General features: G+C 37.3%; 1 protein-coding gene across 1 annotated transcript in view; it reads left to right on the top strand.

Annotated features, from left to right (window-relative positions):
* Positions 1 to 19,487, top strand: part of tmem104 (transmembrane protein 104) — a 49,248-nt gene that overhangs the window by 13,436 nt on the left and 16,325 nt on the right. Inside the window, exons 8-9 of the mRNA XM_081388447.1 lie at positions 1,093 to 1,189; positions 19,337 to 19,430. Of these exons, the coding sequence (XP_081244573.1) occupies positions 1,093 to 1,189; positions 19,337 to 19,430 (191 nt within the window). The remainder of the gene's footprint in view (positions 1 to 1,092; positions 1,190 to 19,336; positions 19,431 to 19,487) is intronic.

Below are 19,487 nucleotides of genomic sequence, written 5' to 3'. Positions count from 1 at the left end.
AATAATGCAATGGGGGAATATTTGTGGGTCCTGATAATGCCAAATGTCTTATGTTACCAGTAAAAAGTGGCCTACATTATTTTAAATATATCTAGCCAGTGACAGAGTGAAAGCATATTCATCTAGAATAATTCTGTATTTTCAGAATCATGAATATTTTTATTCTGGTGTCACCATTGTCCTGTGCATTGGCTTACCAGCACCAAGTCCAAGCCTATTCATTTCCACCCCCAATGTAATACCACTTTTAGCATTTAAATCAACAGTTAATTTTTTGTTACCTTTTACAATATGTCTTGGAGTATTACAATAATATCATATCGTGATATGTATCGATTCGTGACATGAGGGTATCGTTACACCCCTAATGCATATGCATATACATGCCTTCTTTCGTCTGATTGACTTTTTTAGCGAGTAAAAATGCCTTTTAATATAATTCTACAAACATTTAGATCGTTTAGGTCGTGGTACATGACTATATTTGCTGTGAAATTTTTACTGAATGCCTTTTTATATTGTAATAGTAATATTTCTAGATGAGCATTTACTGGACTAAAGCAACTTGGGTTTACTTGATAATCACATTTTAACATGATTTTTCTAGAAAATGATCAATTGATAATCAAATATGATACATCAGGCTTTTAAGCAACGGTTATGTGTCTGTTATATTATCTCTCAATCATCATTGTATTGCATTGCATTATATATTTTGCCACCCACAATAAAAACTACTGACCTTTCATCATAAAACTAATAATTTTAATATTGACATATTTTTGGGAGAAATAGTGACGACTGATATTTTTAAACACTTTATGTAAGTAGTCTGCTATACTGTTGTAAAGATCTCACTGAGTTCATCTTACTTTTTGGCCATATAAATATCAGCAACTACACCAAATTGCATATTTTTGCTTGGTTTATAATAAAAACAATTGAGTTTATATATATATATATATATATATATATATATATATATATATATATATATATATATATATATATATATATATATATATTAGTACTTTATAAACTCCTGATATCGATTCGCAGATGTCAGAAGTGTAATTGTTTGCCTTCTCACAGTGGGAATCACTCGTGCAGTGCTGGGAGTGTGAAATACAACGATACCGAGTCATGCTGGGGCCCTGTAAGACGCAAAGACGCCTACAGAGTGTTTCTGGTGAGTGCAGCAGCACCCGTTACACAGTCAAACATACGCTCTACGTTGGCAGCACTTATGTCTCGGCAGGGTGCTGGACTCACACTGGCTGGAGGTAAGAAAGACAAACGAGACACTTAATACTTCTGCGTAATCTCTGTGGACTCCTCACCCCAGCCGTGTATCAGGAGGCTCTTGCGTGCCCTTGAAATTCACATAGAGCTACAGCACAAGACGCCAATGTGATTTCCTCCTCGGCTTTAGCTTCGCAACAGTGATTGATGTGCTTATTCATTTCTCTCTGCTCCACCCTCCTTCATCTCTAGAAATGAGGGAAGTGGCTCTCCCAACTGCCAATAAAAAGCATTGTTTCAGCTTTTTTTTAAATCTCACTTGGATAAGCCTCTTATTGCATGTTAACCACAGGAAATGATGCTGATTTTAGAATATGTGCCAATATTTGCTTTCCTTAAGCCCTATTTGGACGGGATTAGTTTAACATGGAGAGGTTGGGGTAAAGTAATTATTACTAGAGCTTCTCAGTGATTTTAGTCCCGTCGAAATGTACCATCTCAGTAATCATTACGGACAATGTCAGTAACGATTACGGCGACTTTTACCTTCTGTAAAAAGGTCCGGAAAAATTACCTCAGGTAATACTAATCCCGTGCGAATAGACCCGCTGTAAATATGTACGTAAATATTCCATAATTTCCTGTTTAAAAGTAGTTTTCCGCAGTTTATTAAGTATGGAGGTGCTTGAAAAAGCATTCAGTTGCGTTCTAGATGCTGGGACGAGTCTGTGGCAAGTGTTTTCCACTCACCATTCAGATCAGAAAGAAGATCTAAAGCACGAAAGTTAGAGGCACGAAACTTCTTTTAGCGTTAGGTAAGTGCCTATTACCCACATAATCCAATCTGAATTTAATTAATACATAATTCGACCGAATTTAATAGTTTTTTATATATATATATAAAAAAATACCAGGAAGTAACATAATACGCACATGATGACGGTGTGTAAATCAAGTTACCCCTCCCACTTCTGCTAGTTTTACTGAGATATCTTATCCCGTGCGAATTGGCCATTATTATTATTACGGACGTCCTGTGGTAAAATTACATTACTCAATCTACTCTTGTAAAACTAAACCCATCTGAATAGGGCTTTAGAGATTAGGATTTTTATTCCCCTTCATGCTCGGTTTGTCATCCCTTGTTGAGGTGTAAGATGAGGTCACATGTCGTGTCTTTATGTATGTTGTGTATCGGCTGTAATTGAGTTTAGTTTAATAGATAATTTAGGAAGCTAGAAGACACAACCTACATCTTCCATCCCCAAACTCTGAATCTTTCGACTAGAAGGTCAGCATTAATTTTTCTTCTGGACATGCCCTTAAATAAATCATCTTTTTTTTTTTTATATATATGAAAGATTAATCCAACCGGCTTATGAACCTAGTGTCACTGGGGCTGTTCTCTTCCTCTCACTTTCACCTCAAACTGTCTCTATTGTTGTGAGGAAGGAAAATTGCCCAATTTTGAGTCTGAAGAATGTCCAAAGGGGACGACTGTCTAAGCCACCAACTTTATGAGCTTTATCAGACCAGGTGAATCTGTGCCACAGGATGTTGTCTTCCTCGGCCACTGAATCCAGCACTTGCCAATTCTCATTACTGTAAAAAAAAAAAAAAAAATGTAATTGGTAACACTTTCCAGTAAGGTTTCATTAGTTAACATTAGTTAACTACTTAAGTTATCATGAGCTAAGAATTAGCAATACTTTACAGCCTTTATTAATCTTAACTTCAAAATTTACTAATACGTTATTAAAATCAAAGGTTGTATTTGTTAACATTAGGTAATGCACTGTGAATTATCATGAACAAACAATTAACTTCTGGATTTTTATTAACTAACATTAACAAAGATGAATAAATTCTTAACAAATGTATTGCTAGTTCATTGTTAGTTCATGTTAGTTATTGCATCAACTAATGTTAACAAATCAGACCTTATTGTAAAGTGTTACCATATAATTAATAATAATTGGTTAAATAATACATTTAAATAACAATTATAAAAAATATTATTTCAAATTTTATTGTATAGTTGCATTGATTTGTACTGAATTTAGTTTTTTCTGATATTAATAATAATTTTAAAAAAGTGTATGGGACTTTATTATTTTCATTATTCAAAGAGAATAATGAGTGGGAACTTTTCTGCTTTACAGTAATGAGAATCTTGGGGGGAAATGTGCATATTTGTCATGAGAGTGAGACATGATAATTTAAAAATGCTAAAACATCTTAATGGTGCTAAAAAAAGCATTCTTTTTTTTTTTGCACGTTAACATTTCTTAAGTTGTTTGAGTTTTATTTCATTTATTTTTTTTAATTTGGAGTTGAAATATCACCCAGACTTTTTTTTTCACCCTTTGAGGTTATGCCATCAAATTTACCACGTTAGCAAAATTAAATGCGCATTGGTGCTTCGGTGTTTTAACATGATTACAAAAATGTCAGGTCACATTTGCATGCAAATGAGTGACATTTACATAAATCCACCGTCTTGGCACTAAATTTGTTTTCAGTTTGAGTTTATACTTGGCCCTGTCCAGGAACACTTAACTGATGTTAGTTTATCGCTATGATTGCATTTTAATTGCCTTTTTAATTAACAATTCCTCACTGGCACTCTGTAAATTTCTTCCATATCAAAGCAAGCTAGTCAGGGTCTAACCAGAGTCCATGTTCACTTATCTGGCCTTGCGTTTTAGATCAGTGCTGAATATGCCAAATCTGTCTCCTGTCCTATTAAGGAGACTGCTGCTGAGATGTAGCGCAAATCTATTACAGGCGCCATGATGTGAGGAAAATGAGGAGATTTAACAGTTTCACCTGTTATTATATCTGAAATCTTCAGAAATGCATTCATGGCAGTTTTTGGATGTCTTCTAGGGCGTCATGTTTCTAGGAAATATTCCAGATTATTGAACTGTATCGAAGTGCCCATGTGTCCTTCTAACATGTCTTTATAGTGTTTTTATATATATTCCTAAATCATCATGCTAACTTTACTTTTGAAACCTGCCTTTTGCAGACAGTGTGAATTATGACCCTACAGCTACTGTAGCACAGATGCATTTGTTTTTCTTCCTTTTGGTGTGTCTTGACTTTGACTCAAAACGGTACGTGGTCTGCATGAGAGTATTTGAGAGCAGTGGTCAGTTGTATTCCCCTGTGGCTAGCGGGATTGATGTTGGACACATTAGTGCAGCCTCATGGCATAAGCTTTAGAAAAGGAAAAAGGGAAGATTAAGAGGCATATTATGCCTTCACATAACACCTTGCCTCACTATAATCCCTGAGTGGGTGGCAGACCGTGACACTGTTCTTTCTCTACCTGTGGCACACAAAGAAGGATGTTATACATGTCTTTCTTCAGGGGAACGTGGCCAAAGAGTTTCCAAGAATGGAGTCTACTGGACTAAAGATTCTCAAACTGCCTATCTCAGAATTTTATAGTTGCTGTTTTGCTTTGTATTGCTTAACGGCCATTCTGTACATTGTGTAAAACTTCCTGCCTCAGCAGAGTATGACTGTGACTTTACCCTGACATATAGTAGGGATGGGTCTGGACGGATGACTAGTTGTCTTTGCTCTTTATATTTATTTATTTATTTATTTTTAAGCAGTGGTGCTTAAAGGAAATTGATTTGGTAATGAACCCAGCTATGATAGTTGCCATGAAATAGTGCAGTCAATTTCTGGCACATGTGAGAATAGCTACACAAATTGGGTGTCTAAATACTGTTTTTGAGCAGTACATCTCTAAAAGTACACAATAGGGGCTTTCGCATCGGAGGAACCTTTTCATAGTTCCTAGAACTATTGGAGGAAGTACACGTTTGTTTTTTGGCGTGTTCGCATCGCAAAAACTAGGAACTACTAGGATTTTAGTTCAAGGAACTCCTTTTGGTGGACCTAATTTAGCTCTTACTTCAGAGTAGGGTCTCAGCCATCACTATAGGAGCTATTCGTGACATTAGTGTTCGTGGATTAGCTGAACGCACGCAAAACACCAGCACCCGCCATTTTTTTTAAAAAGCCATAAAAATACACAGATTATAGCCTATATATATATATATATATATATATATATATATATATATATATATATATATATATATATATATATATATATTATATATATATATTTACTCCACAAACTAACTCTACGAACATGGAAAACAGTGATGGATGGGCTTCTCAACCTTTACGATAAGGAGAAAATCCAATGCAACTTTGAGGGGACCAAGCTAAACATGATCATGTATTTCTGCTCCGCTAGCAACACTGGACATCAACCACACGGCATACGCTAATACCTTTTCATATACTGTCTACTTTCTTTGTATAACAGTTCTATCTAATAACGTATTAGACAGGGCTGTTAGACAGATTGTAAATTAATGAACACGGAGAATGCGAGCGCTGTGTGCTCAGGCTTTGGTGTTCTCAGCACCGTCAAATTGAAAGTTACAAAATCAAGCGTGGCTTATGTCACTTCAGAGTTTCTACTGGCAGTGTAAATGCAACCAGGAAAATGTTCCTAAGGGAACCATTAGTTCTCGGAGAACCACGCTAGTTCCTAGAACGACCCGGTGCAAAACCCCCCTTATGTAACGTTTGGCCCTCTAGTGGTTAAAGCAAAACTGCATGCATTTTGCAGAAGAACATTGTTTTGGTTGTGCTTCGGCTCTGCATGACTGAGCAGATGAATATGGTTATCCTATTGATCATAAAACATTATATAACCAGTTTAGACGAAAAGGATCTCAAGCTGACTAGCTGAAGACGTTACTGTAGCTTTACCCATTAATAGACCCGGTACTTAATTGAAAATAAATCTGAGCACAGCTGAAACAACTATAGTGAAATGACCCTTTACAACAGGTAATGCTTTACAATGAAGAGAGCTACATATGGCAATTTATGTTCAATAAAATACCTCACTCACCTGAAAGTAATAAAAACCCCTTCTCTGTGTCACTTTTACAACATTTCAAATCCGTCAGTTCTCGCCATCTCCGAAAAATCAAGCCAATGTTGATTCTGGTTTTATTACGAGCCATGTCACGTTCTCTTTTTGCCAGCAAACTCTCCTCTGTGCTGCATTTTTTTTTTAAACGGGTAATTCCCCGAAGGTTCGAGATTTAGCGTGATCCATGTCAACCTTTCTTGCTTGTTGTGATGACTCACCTATGTAGTTCATATTTTTCCATGTCTGCACTGATTTGCTTCATCAGTAACATCATTAACTCTTAACAGGAGTCATTTCTTATGTAGAGAAAGATTTAAAAAATGTTTTTAACATTTATCTTTCTCTACTTGTGAAATAACCTTTATATACTTTATATTATTTACATTTTAATAGTTTTATATTAATCAACCAAATGTATATTGCCAACTCCATGTTTCATAACTCGTTGCATATTAGTTATAATGAACAGTGTGTATAACAACATGTGCTTAATTCATTTAGTTCTCTCTCTCTCCTCAATTCTTCAAACTGTTCTGTTTTAAACCGTTTTTAAGTGTTATGTAGATCACTGCTGTCACTATTTTATCCCATCCTTAAAATAAATCTATTCCAGCGCTTGCTGTTCTAGTGGCACAGCAAACAAAGAGCTATTTTTGATCTCTGGCTCAACAGCTGTCCCTGAGCAATGCTATATTTTTAAAGTCCAAGACGCTTGACACACAAACCTCAGGGTTGCGGGACAAGGACAAAAATGGCATTTCAGAGCATAGTCATTTATCTACACTTAATTAAGCAGTTTTGTCAACTGTGAAACACTTCAGTAAATCTATTTGGGTTGTCTGAAACGGGTATGGCTAAGGCCGAAATCTTTTTGTATTCTCTCAAGTTAAACAGATCTGTCTGCCCAGCAAGCTGTGGCTTTGATCAGCAGTAAAGGTCCACTCTGTGTAAAATCCTGCAGTTTTATCTGTTGTTTGCTGAAAGCTGTTTAAAAGATCAGTAGACTGAGACTTCATCTGCTGTCGATTCATTTCAATGTGCAGTTTAAAGAGCTTTTTAAAGAACTGGAGTATCTGTTCAGGTTTTAATGGCATCTGACATCTTATGATGGAAATGTTGTCAAACAAGCTCTCGAAAGTTCAAAGGATAAACTTGAGTTCAAGTCCAGGACATTGCTGATTAATTTAGGGAATGTATCGAGAGTATTCCATGGATCTGCCTATGGCACTTTTCCACTGCATTGTACGGCTCACTTTTGGGGGGTTTTCCACTGTGTACATTACCTAATACCTGGTACTTTTTTAGTATCACCTCGATTTGAGGTTCTAAGTGAGCCGTACCCGAGGCCGCATTAATGCAAGGGCTTACCTGGGCTGAAGCCCAGGGGCCTCCCAAGTTTAGGGACCTCCCATGTTCAGGTTCATGATGAGCTGAAAAGGTCATATTGTTTTGTACTGTAACTTGTCAGGTTTTCTGTCAATCACTCTAATCGCACGTTACATGTCTGCTGATTGAGTGACCCACGTGGCCCCATAAGCCCCGTTCACACAGCCAGCGATTTTGTCGCTGTATGTCGCTAGTCTCTCTCTATACGGTGAAGTCGCTTGTGGCCGTTGGTAGTGCTGTCGCTCTAATGTTATTGGTAGACTGCTCGTCTGGCCACATCTATACAAAACACCATCACAAGTGATACAACTATATTATTTTAATTTGATTAGGAATTAGGCTCAAAAGTAACAGTATGCTGTTGGGAGAGTGTTTTTATATTGCACACAGCAGTGTTCGGTGGATTAAATAATTTACTAGATTAACGATCGATCAATCTACAAATTAAACTCACTCATACTGTCATAAATTACTAAAACGTCATCCGAATTTGACAAATAATAAATTGTCTGGTCCCTAATAGTCAACATAATGCAGGGGAAACTGTAAAATGAACTGCAGCAGTGCTAAACTTGCATTATAAAACTACAACATAAATAATTCTAAATGTATGAATTAAACTCACTGAGACTGTCGACAGTTTCTTTTCCATGCATCATTTTATTATATCCATGTTTGTGTTTAGTTACAGTCAAATCATATAAAACAGTGAAATCGCCCTTGAACTCTTCTGTGACGGTGACGGGAGCTGAGCTCCACTGAAAGGCTTCTTTCCTATTGGTTGTCGCTCGCGAAAATCGCTTCTCATTTGCTTAAAGTTGAAATTTCTCAACTGTGATGTAGATTACCTAGATATTACACTTTTTAAAAAAAATGAGACTCTATAAATCGAGCTGATGGGGGGCCTACAAAACCTCTCAGCCCCGGGGCCTAACATTAGGTTAAGGCGGCTTTGGCCGAACCAATATTAAAATGTGACGTGTAAACACTACAGATCACTGATTTGTCAGAGAAAATGACTTTATCATGGTCAGTAGACTAGGTGGCGGCACAAATATAACGATCAGCCTATAATCAGTAGTGCTAAAGCAGGACTAAACTGCAGTGTGAAAGTAAAGCGAGCCGTGCCGAGTCGTACCACGCAGTGGAAAAGCGCTATTATATATGGAAGGGGTGATGTGTCGTGAGGATGTAAATTGTATCAAGGACAGGAAGGTGTCCTCCCTTTTCTCATTGGGCTGGTAATTATTCTGAAGGGGAAGCTGGATTAATGGCTGTACATGATCACCTTTATTCTATGGGTCCATGTAAAATGAGCTAATTTCCTTAACCATCTTGATGGGAGGATCCTTTGTACAAAACAGTCAGAAGCTACATTTCTCAAGGAGTCATATGATGGTCATTTAACACATTGAAACTGCTCATTGATCACTCCAAACCAGCAAATTGTTGTGGCAGAAAGTTGCTGAACAATCAAGATTTCTTACACTTGAAGTCCACTTGTAATGTTAGCCATGTCAATGTTACAAAAGATTACCGTTTCTTTTTTTTAACCTTTATGTTGTGTTAGGGTTATGTTGTGTCAGGGCATAACTACTTCCTGATCATTTTTGAACTTTTGGGATTCTTTTTTTTCCCCACCTTGTTACACAGGGTTATTTTCGCAGCTGACCTTATTGCATATGCATTTGTAGGAGTTTCCCTTTCAGACGCAAAATCTATTGGAGGAGAGTATTTAAATGAATCACGCAAAGGTGATTTACTAAGGTTTGCGCAAGTCAATTTACTTGAATTTGCGCTATTTATCGCTTGTCTTAAACCAGATGCTATTTTGCGCTGCTCTTGCTAGATTGCGTTGGTGGTTTATGGAAATGATCCGGCTGCGTCTGTGTTCTTTAATTTGTGCGTCATCAGTAGATCACGTGCAGAACTTTCCACTCCCATCGGCGCTTTTATGGAATTGCACTCTCACGCTTATTTGCCCTGTTTAGTAAATCTGGTGTAGGTGTTACAGGGTTTTCAACAGAGCGTAAGGGTTAAGTTATATTTCGGGCCTTTTTATTCCTTCATTGGATAGGACAGTATAGAGTATGGTGGAGTCTATGTAGTATATGCAGAGCCAGAATGTTCTCTTTTATTTATTTTCTTCTTTTCCCCTGGTGAGGAAATCTGCCCACTGAGTGCAGAGATTGTCTTCCTGGCTAACCATGTTTAGTGCCCATCCTTTCAGCAACCTTCAGTATCCATTGGCCTCTCTCCTAGACACACATTTGCTCACTGTCTCGCTCGCTCTGTGAAATATGGGTCACAGCGTAAAGATTTGCAAGATAAAATTATTTTTTTTCTTTGGAGGGAAAAAAAAAACATGCTTGTGAATTAAGATACACCACCATTCCCCTTGATGTATACAGGTTATTTTATACTAATGTTTTAGGAAACCTTATTTGGACCAAAAAGTTGCAAAGTTGGTTTAAAATGTTTAATGCAATAACAGAGAAATATTTACCTGGATATTTTCCATTTTAAAAGGATTCATCATTTCTTGAATATTTCATTTTGAATGAATTGCTCAACGGAGTCAGATTTCCTATTGTATTCTACATAATACAAATGTTTAAACTTTCTCCATTTTGGTGTTTCATGCTTTCGAAAAAACTCTCCTAAATGATGATTGTTCAATTTACTTTTCCAAAACATATTGACATATCTCAAGTTGACAGCAGTAGATTTTTTTTGTTTAGCAAGTGATGTAGTTGAAGCTGTCTTTTAGAAAGCTCTTATGCTGTGGGTGGACCTGCAGGAATAAGACAACGCAGATGGTTTAGTGGATATTAGCTCAGCAGGATGAGGAGTTTGAGCAGTGGCCCACCAGGCGAAGAGTCCTCTCTCTAATCCACAGTGGGACTATCGTGCCAGTGCAAACACTGGCTGACCCACAGTCACACTGGTGATTCTTGCCAAGCGGGGAAGGAGTTGTCGAGGAGGACTAAGAAAAGATGTGGCAGATAAACTGGACAGGGAAGTAAATGCAGATAAAACAAACTCAGCCTTGGGTTAAGATCATGATATACCACGTCTGTTGCACACTTGACAGCTCTTCATATCTTCTGTAAGATATGCAAGGATGAACCTGTCAAAATGCTGTAAACATAGCATAGTTGATGTAACAGCAGCAGTTCTGGTCCCAAACACTTTTAAGTATCCCACAGCTGTCGGCACATTTAAATGTCTTGTTTTGTTATTCGCTGTGCACGCTGCCAGAAAAATCCCATAGATTTACACTAAAGAGACCGGAATATCATAGAGACGTGGACCAGTAAATAACCTTGTAAACCACCTAGAAAATACCCACAGTGCCCTGGCAATAACACACAGCCCTCAAAGGTTTGTGTCTAGTGCTCATTCAGGTTCTGTTCTGTCTTAATCTGCTGTTGCCCATTATTATAATTTCTTTTAATTTCCCTTAAATCCATTTCTGCAGGCTTAACTTCAGTCCACTGAACAGCTTGTGTGTTCACCGGGGCTACCTGCTGGGTACAATATTGTTCTCGGTTTGGAAAAGCTGGTTATCTTGTCCAAGGACATCGCAGAATGATGTAATGGTCTTCCTCGGTGGGTGTCAGGACGAGGCTGTACGTGATTTCCATGAAATGAAATCCACAAGCACAACCGATGTCTCATTATCAAAACATCCTTCCGGATGTTACCCTGAACACAGAAGCTACTTGCTTAACCTTCATACTTAATGTTTGTGACTTTTGTTTGCCTGAAAGGTGTTCAGACTACTGTTTGTTTGGCCATTTTAGATTTACACAAATATTTATAGTACAATTTTTGAGCTGGTGGCAGTGAATTTAAGTGTTTACTGTACTTGAGCTTTACTTCAGTGCTTGCCAGATGGAATACATGTTAAAATAAATCTGAAAAGGAACATTGACTAGATTGTAAATTATTTGTGGAAGATTATTCTTTATTATATATATATATTCTATAAAATTAAGCTATATATATATATATATATATATTGCAGCCCTATTTCGTTTTGCTTTTTTCTGTTCTTTCTAGTGGTTAAGCTTAGTTGTACATCTGGGTTTCTAATCGACAGATTGCATGTTCACACACTGCATTTGTGAAACTTCAGCAATCACTGTTTTGCCCTTGATCAAGGCACGTAGCGTCAGCCTGCTCCAGAGGGACTGTCCTTACGATTTAATGTGGTGACGTGGAGTGAAAGTCAAGTCAGCCCCGATCTTGATGAAAAAAATATCCTATTCTATTTAGCTTCTGTTGAACTGGACAAAACTTGAGCTCTATGGTTATAAGAGATCTAAGTGCTTTGGTGAACTTGACACAGTATTACAAAGTCATGAGAATTAGTCCTGCTCCTCAGTGGCTCCCATTGTTTTAGAAAGGTTTCAGCTTTGATTCACACCATAGTTACCAGTGTAATCATGCTGCAAATGACTGTAAATGGATGAATGGTTTCTTTTAAAAAATATACCAACCTTTTTTTTTTTTTTACAAAGGCCTTTAGGAGAGAGCTGTTGACCCATGAATAGCAGAGTAATGCAACTGTCCAGCCTTAATGAACACCGCCTGACTCACGACAAGCACTTCCGTAATGATTGATTGGCTCTGTGACTGTTAGGTTACAGATATGAATGAGAGTGAGGTGAATTGAGACCCATTACAAAAGATTTGTTGATCATATTCCAAAGATATTCCTTGAGCATAAATCTTGAGTTGGTTGTGTGTAAATTAAAGAGTCTTGAAAGAAGCTAATTGGTATTTATTGGTCTTAATTTTAAGCTTTAAATATGAATGTTCACTGTACAATTTAGCTTGTTAGTTTGTGTTCTGTTATTAAAGAAAGGTGTTTAAAGCATGCAAAGCAGGCTAAAATTATATTAAGGATCAGTTACTCATCTAATGCACAAGCTTTATATCTTTGTTAGACGTGTTGGGCCATTTATTTCTCTTTTTACGTACTATTTATTTATTTGCAATTTTATTGTTTTGTCAGTTAGGAAAATTTTGTCATGGAAAGAGACCAGACAAGACAGTCTTTTGCCCTTTCCTACTGTCAGATTCAAGCAGACAAAACCAATGACCTCTCCAAAGAGTCAGATACAGCATTGATTTTATGACACTTCCTGTCTTAATATGGAAATCCACTGGGACAAACAAATATTCATGTTTTCTATTATTGTAAATATCAATATGCAGGAAAGATCTGTCTTGACAGCTTTCAGCTTTCCAGGAGTTCTGGGCATATTTGCTGCTTTTTATATAACATTTTGCCTCGTCTTCCTCATGGGATCTAAGGGCCTATGTTGAGCATCCTTTACCCCTGCCCCATGGCTCTGATGACTGTTAAGTTTTTGAATTAAATACCAGTGCTATTTCGCAATGAATTAATGCACATTATCTGTTCTAGGCCGTGCCATGTGTGACCTTGGAATGATCATTTAAGCTCATTTCATTGCAAATCTTTGAGTGTTTTTTTTAATCAGTTGTTGTTGTTGTTCTTGTTGTGTATCATACATTTTTATTATGTTTAAATCCAGTATTCAGTTTAAATCCAGTATTCAGTTTGTGCCAATATGCTGACCTCAAACCAAAACAATGCTTTAATTGCTTATCTTACTTCCTGAAGGATGGGTCAAGCTGCGGTTGCATAATTATTATTTTTTTTTTTACTTTCATGAATGCGCTTGTTAAGCATCCATTTATTCATTAATTGAGCTTTTAATTGTGGCAGCATATTGCAGCTCATTTTGGAGGTTAATGATGCTTCCGCCTGACGGATACGAACTGAAAAAAGCTACATTACGGAGTCATTATTGGTTTACAGTTTTTACACTGGCTTACACTGGCGTGCGTGCGTACGCGTGCACGGTCATGTGAAAAAGAAAGGTCACCCAAATTAATTCTATGGTTTTAAATATATGGGACATAATAAAAAAATCATCTAGTCTTGAGCTGCTCTTAAAATATGCTGTATTTGGTTTTCACCAAACGTGGGGCTGTGCATTATGGCCAGACATCTCCACTTAGGTCTCGTCTTTCCAAAGGACATTGTGCCAGAAGTCTTATGGTTTGTTCAGATGCAACTTTGCAAACCTAAGCTGTGCTGCCATAGCCTGGGAAAACCCAGACAACTTCCGGCAAATTTAGATTTGCTCTGCAAGTAGTCTGGCAAAGAGCTCATTCAAGCCCATTTCTAATCTGTCGAAATCGCGGCACCAATCAGAAACGTTGGGGCGGGCTTTACACGATGACGATCGCTCTGATTGGTTTTAGGTCTATCCAATTGCGCCCATTGAGCGACGTCCGTTGGTGAAGCGCAGCAACTTTTAAATGCATTATTATATTCAAATTGCAAACAAATGAGGACAGTCTCCATGAAAGACCCACTGGCAGATGAATGTGTTACTACATTTCTCTCCGAAACGGTAGGGAATTAATTAGATTTAATAGAGGATTTTAACTGTGACAAGATGATTGACAGGGCAGTTTACGTGACAGGATGCACTCGACAGATCCGTCCGATAAAGATGACGAAGTAGTATGTCCCAAAGCTTATCTTTTTTTTTTGCTACACATTCAAAAGTAAATACCTTTTCTTCACAAAAAGAGTACATACTTTTATGGCGTAGTGTAACTTAGGCGAATTGGGACGCAGCATATGGCTTTACACGATGACGATCGCTCTGATTGGTTTTAGGTCTATCCAATTACGCCCAGAGGCATTTGAGCGACGTCCGTTGGAGACGCCCCTTTGGAAATGAGTTATTAAAGGAGCTTTGCCAGACCATAACTCAGTTACTACTGAGAATGGTCTGGTTTTAACCAGGCTAGTGCTGCCATGTTCTTTTTAGAGAGAAGAGCCAACCCTTCCAAACATGCCATACTTGTCCAGTCTTTTTCTAATTGAACTGTCTTGAACTTCAGCATTTAACATGTTAACTGAGGCCTGTAGAGTCTTAGGTGTATTACTTGGATGTTTTGCGATTCCTCTGAGCATTGCACAGTCTGACCTTGGGATGAATTTTCTGGGAGGTCCACTCCTGGGAAGATTGGCAACTGTCTTGAATGTTTTCCACTTGTGAATAATCTTCCCTACTGTAGAATAATGGACTTCAATTGTTTGGAAATTGCCGTTTAACCCTTCCCAGATTGATGGGCAGCAACAATTGCTTCTCTAAGATCATTGCTGATGTCTTTCCTCCTTGGCATTGTGTTTTAACACACCTGAATGTTCCAGACCAGCAAACTGCCAAAACTTCTGCTTTTATAACTGTGATCACACTTGCTGATGATCAGTTAATCAAAGACGTTTGATTAGCAAAGCTGACTGTTACTAATACTCTTAATTCCTATGGAGGGTGTACTTAGATTTTCACATGGCTTCTCCATTTTGGCCTAGTTTTTGTTCAACAAATAATGACATGGCATAATATGCCATGTGTTATTGTTCATCTGAGGTTGTATTTACCTGAAAAGAAGGTTCTCTGAACCTTCAGAGGACTCTGATGAAGATGTAACCACATCGAAACGTTAGTCATTTATTGTTATGCACCTTAAATAAATTATTTTAATCAGTAGACATCTGTGCTGCACTGGCGATTCCTTTTGTCTGAGTTGTATTTACCTGATTTTGAGACCTGCCAAGGACCAGAAGATTTTTTTATTATGTCCTGATAACATAACGTAAAACCATAGAATTCAATAGGGAGGGTGTCCTTTCTTTTTTTACATAACTGCAAATATGTGTGCGTGTTGTCGTCATTGTTGTTATACTTTTATTTATATATTTCTATTATATATTAATTTAATTTTATATAATATTGTTTAATTTTTTTACATTTTTAATTTATGTATTATTATTATTATTATTATTATTATTATTATTGTCTCTAATTTGTATTTTAGAGAGTTTACTTTTGAATTGATGGTTCTGTTCTGAGTATAAATTCTTTAATCTGTCCGTTCTGTTAGCCGATGTAGTAGCAGTGTATCTGCTTCCCATTTGTTGATCCTGTCTAGAATGTCTAACAAAGATTAGCACTGGAGACAAATGCCACTGGGATCTTGACACTTTGGGGATTTGGGGAAATATAATCCGTTTTGCTATAATCCTGCATTCTGTGCTGCCACAAGGGCTCACCCAAAGTCCATAGACACAAATGTCCCCTAGAGCTACCCACACTTGGAGTGAAGTTAGGGGAGTACATTAAGAAGAAAACCATAAACTGGCTTTGCTCAATGTACACATTCAACAGACGATGACAGGTGTTGTAGATTGGTCCGTTTCTGGAGTCCCACATTGCCCAGTTATGTTAAGGGCGAAGGATTCCATTTGATGCCACAAATTGCAAAAAATGGAACCGGAAACTCAAATGGTTATGCTAATATCTCAATTGCTCAGAGGTTTGTTATTCTGAATTATACGTGTTATACCATGACAGCATCTCCTGGTGCCAAATAACGGTCATCGACTGTTGGTTTCATTTCACTCATATTGATGTGATGAGTCAAGTCCTGCTCTTCCATCAAGCTATTCACCTTTGCATTTTCTCATTTAATTTTTTGGTTTATCTCATTTCAGTCAAATGTTGCTTTTAAATGAGCTCAGTATTGCTGAATTTGTTATCTGATATTGCTTTGGGAACATTACAGTCATCCAAAAGAAGATATCCACATCTGGCAGAATGTCCCAATGACCAAAATTTTTCGGCCAGCAAAAGGTCAAAATTAGCATGGAAATTGACTCGGTTTACCCAGCAACAATATTTTGATCCCAAAAGATAAAATATATTAAGAACTACATTAAATGTGCATATTCCTTTTTTTTAAAGAAAGGAATAAAAAATTCTAAATATTCTGCACGGATATTTGTCGGAATATTGTGTTTTCCCCCTGTATGCATAGTATACAGTATGTACAATATACAACCTGAGCTGACTAATATACAGTTTTTTTCCCACAATATACTTTTCCCAACTTGCACTGGCAAGTAATATGAGACCCAATTTTCTGCACTGGCAAGTAATAAGCACATATTATTTCTTTGGAAGTTTTTTTTAACCCCATTATTTAAAAATAATAATAATAATAATTAAACCACTGAATAGAATCTATTTTGATTTCAGGTTAAAGATTATACATTAACCCCAAGCGTGAGCAGTACGACTAGTGATGCCTGCTAACACATGAGGTTCATGCTTGGCTATTTTACACTATTAGAGTGTGAATGAGCTCTGTGTTCTGATAACAAGTACAGTATGTCACAGTGCCTCTCTGTCTCTCTTCATGTCATGTCTGAGTCACCCAGCACCCCACGGCTCTCGCTCTTTCTGCTTCCCTTGATGCCCTCTCTGCCTGGCCCTGTCCCTCCATTTCTCCCTTCACACCTATTCATTGCCAAACTTCCTTCCTGTTGTCCTTTCCTGGCATGCGTTGTGCACCAGCATGCCAATGTTGCACCATTTTTACTATCAGCACCAACAACACTCGTCGAATGGGACAGAGAATGGAAATCCATTACTATCGCTCTGCACTCCTGGCATGAGTGGGCGAGCTCCTGTCAAGTTTCCAACCTTTCTGCCAGCGTCCCTTTTCAAATCGGAAACTGCGGCATATGTTATAAGTTAGGCTTCGAATAAGAAGCTACAGCAGGCCCGGCCATCAAAACTGAGATTGGGTGATGTGTTAGCTTTGACATCGCTTCCTATAAAGAAACTGAGATGTTTTACAGGGTTTTTATTTCTTTTCAGTTTCATTATTTGTTGACATGAGATTGCATATGGTATTTTATGGTCATTCTGGGATGTAGGAGTTCTGCTCAGGAATAGATATTTATCGTTAGGATTGTGTGTGTTGTCAACCATCATGAAATGGGGGGGTTGTATATTTTTGTGTGGTGGGAGTGATGCAGGCATACACTTCGATATAACTCATGCAGACAGCAATGCATTATGGGGATTTATCAGAGTGCATTTCTTGCTCAGTTCTCCTATTTTTCGCTTTATTGGTTGTTCTTAGGTGCCTTTTATATCCCTTATGTAAATAATTACTTTAATAGCTAATGAATAGTTGACATTAACTATTTATTTTTTTATTTATTCATAAGAACTCTTAAAGACCTTCTTTGTCCTAAGGGATGTTTAAAATCTTCAACATCTCTCCTTAATCATCATATGAGTCCAAACCTTTTCTTGCTCACTGTTTAACTTCTGCTATATTGTTTCATGTCCCGTTACAACCCTTTATAGGAATGGCAAATGAACTTAGATCCTTCTGCACTTTTGTCTTGTCCCTTCAGGGCTTTAGCTGTTTAGCAGCCTCTCTGTCAGCTCTTTTATCAGGACAGACATTCAGGCATCATGATGGACTGTTATCTCACCCTCATCCTATCTGACTATACAAAAACCAAGACACTTCTCACCTCTCAAGATAAAGCATGAATGGTGTCATGATGATTTACAATTCACAGTTTAATGAGAGTCATCCATCAATAATGTGCAATGTATTAATTAAAACAAACTGCAGTGTGTTAAATTGTGTTTTTGGCCAATAATCTGACTCCATTGACTTCAATGGAGTCAGATTAATGTCCAATAACACAATTTAACACACTGCAGTTAGAATCAAAATTGAATTCATTTACTTAAATTCACATTCTTGGTCTGATTGTGAATGAAACGAGTGAGATTTTTATTCAACTGTATTGGAAAACAGAACTTATCTGCATGCTAGTTGCCTGAAAAACCAAATCACCATATTCAAAATAGTGTGTCAGTTCTTCTGTAATGGACCAGAAGAGGGCAGCTGAATCAGAGTACAGATTACTTTTAAGAAAATATTACCACAGAGATAAACAAACACGGGTCACAAATAATAAAATGTGTTTTAACCTCTTGCTTTTGTGATTTTTACCTCTTGCTTTTTGTGATTGTTTCTTCTTTAATGGAAATTTGAAGACCATGCCTAAAAATAGACATGCGGTTTCACAGGTGGGAGGCGTTTGCCTTGTTAGAGCAGTTAAATGTATTTAGGACAGATACCTCCATGCAATAATTTAACTACGCTGTAAGCTGATAACCACACATGATGGGAAATACACAAAAGGTATATTAAATGTGAGTACTATTGGTAGTAGTAGTTGGATATTTCAGATCCAGAGTAAACACCAGGACTGGGAGGTCCCGTTCTTCTTGCAGCCGTCTGTGAAGATGCTAAAGTCTGTAATATAAATATTAAAGAGACTGGCACGTCTCTCATCAACACTCAACCCAATGCAGTTTATTAGAAATGAGTCATGAATCTATGTGCCTACACAGAAGCACATAAAAAGCAATTATATGTGTATCATAAGAATCATGAGCAGACCCATGCAGACTCTGTTCCCTCAGAGCTCAGAGAAAAGCTCCTCAGATTCTGTAGAATTGGAACAGCCGTTATTCATGAAGTTCTGATTACACTTAAGTACACTTATTTTATTGCTAGAATATGCATGTCTACTAGTTTTGGCCATTTAGTAGTGCAGTTGGTCTGTCTACGTTAGGTCGAGATGTTCATGTTTCTTGGATATTCTACTGTGTACCATGTGAAACCACGTTTGTTCGTCAATCTATTATGTCTACTGAGATCTACCTTGGTCTCCTACTTGACTTGATTTTTTTTTTATGCTTTCATTGACTCGTTTTCTGTATTTTTATTTATTTTCAGGGTGTCTTCACGCTGTTTTTGGGGCCCTTCACCTTTTTTAATGCGCAGAAGACCAAATACCTCCAGATCGTCACCTCTGTAATGAGATGGATTGGTAAGTTCCTTACTATTTTATTTTATTTTATTTCTTTTTTTATTGATTTCATTTATT

Source organism: Scardinius erythrophthalmus (genome assembly GCF_964197995.2).
Source record: "Scardinius erythrophthalmus genome assembly, chromosome: 1".
Lineage (NCBI taxonomy): Eukaryota > Metazoa > Chordata > Actinopteri > Cypriniformes > Leuciscidae > Scardinius > Scardinius erythrophthalmus.
Note: the sequence above shows the minus strand (reverse complement) of the source record. Positions and strands in the feature narration are given on the sequence as shown.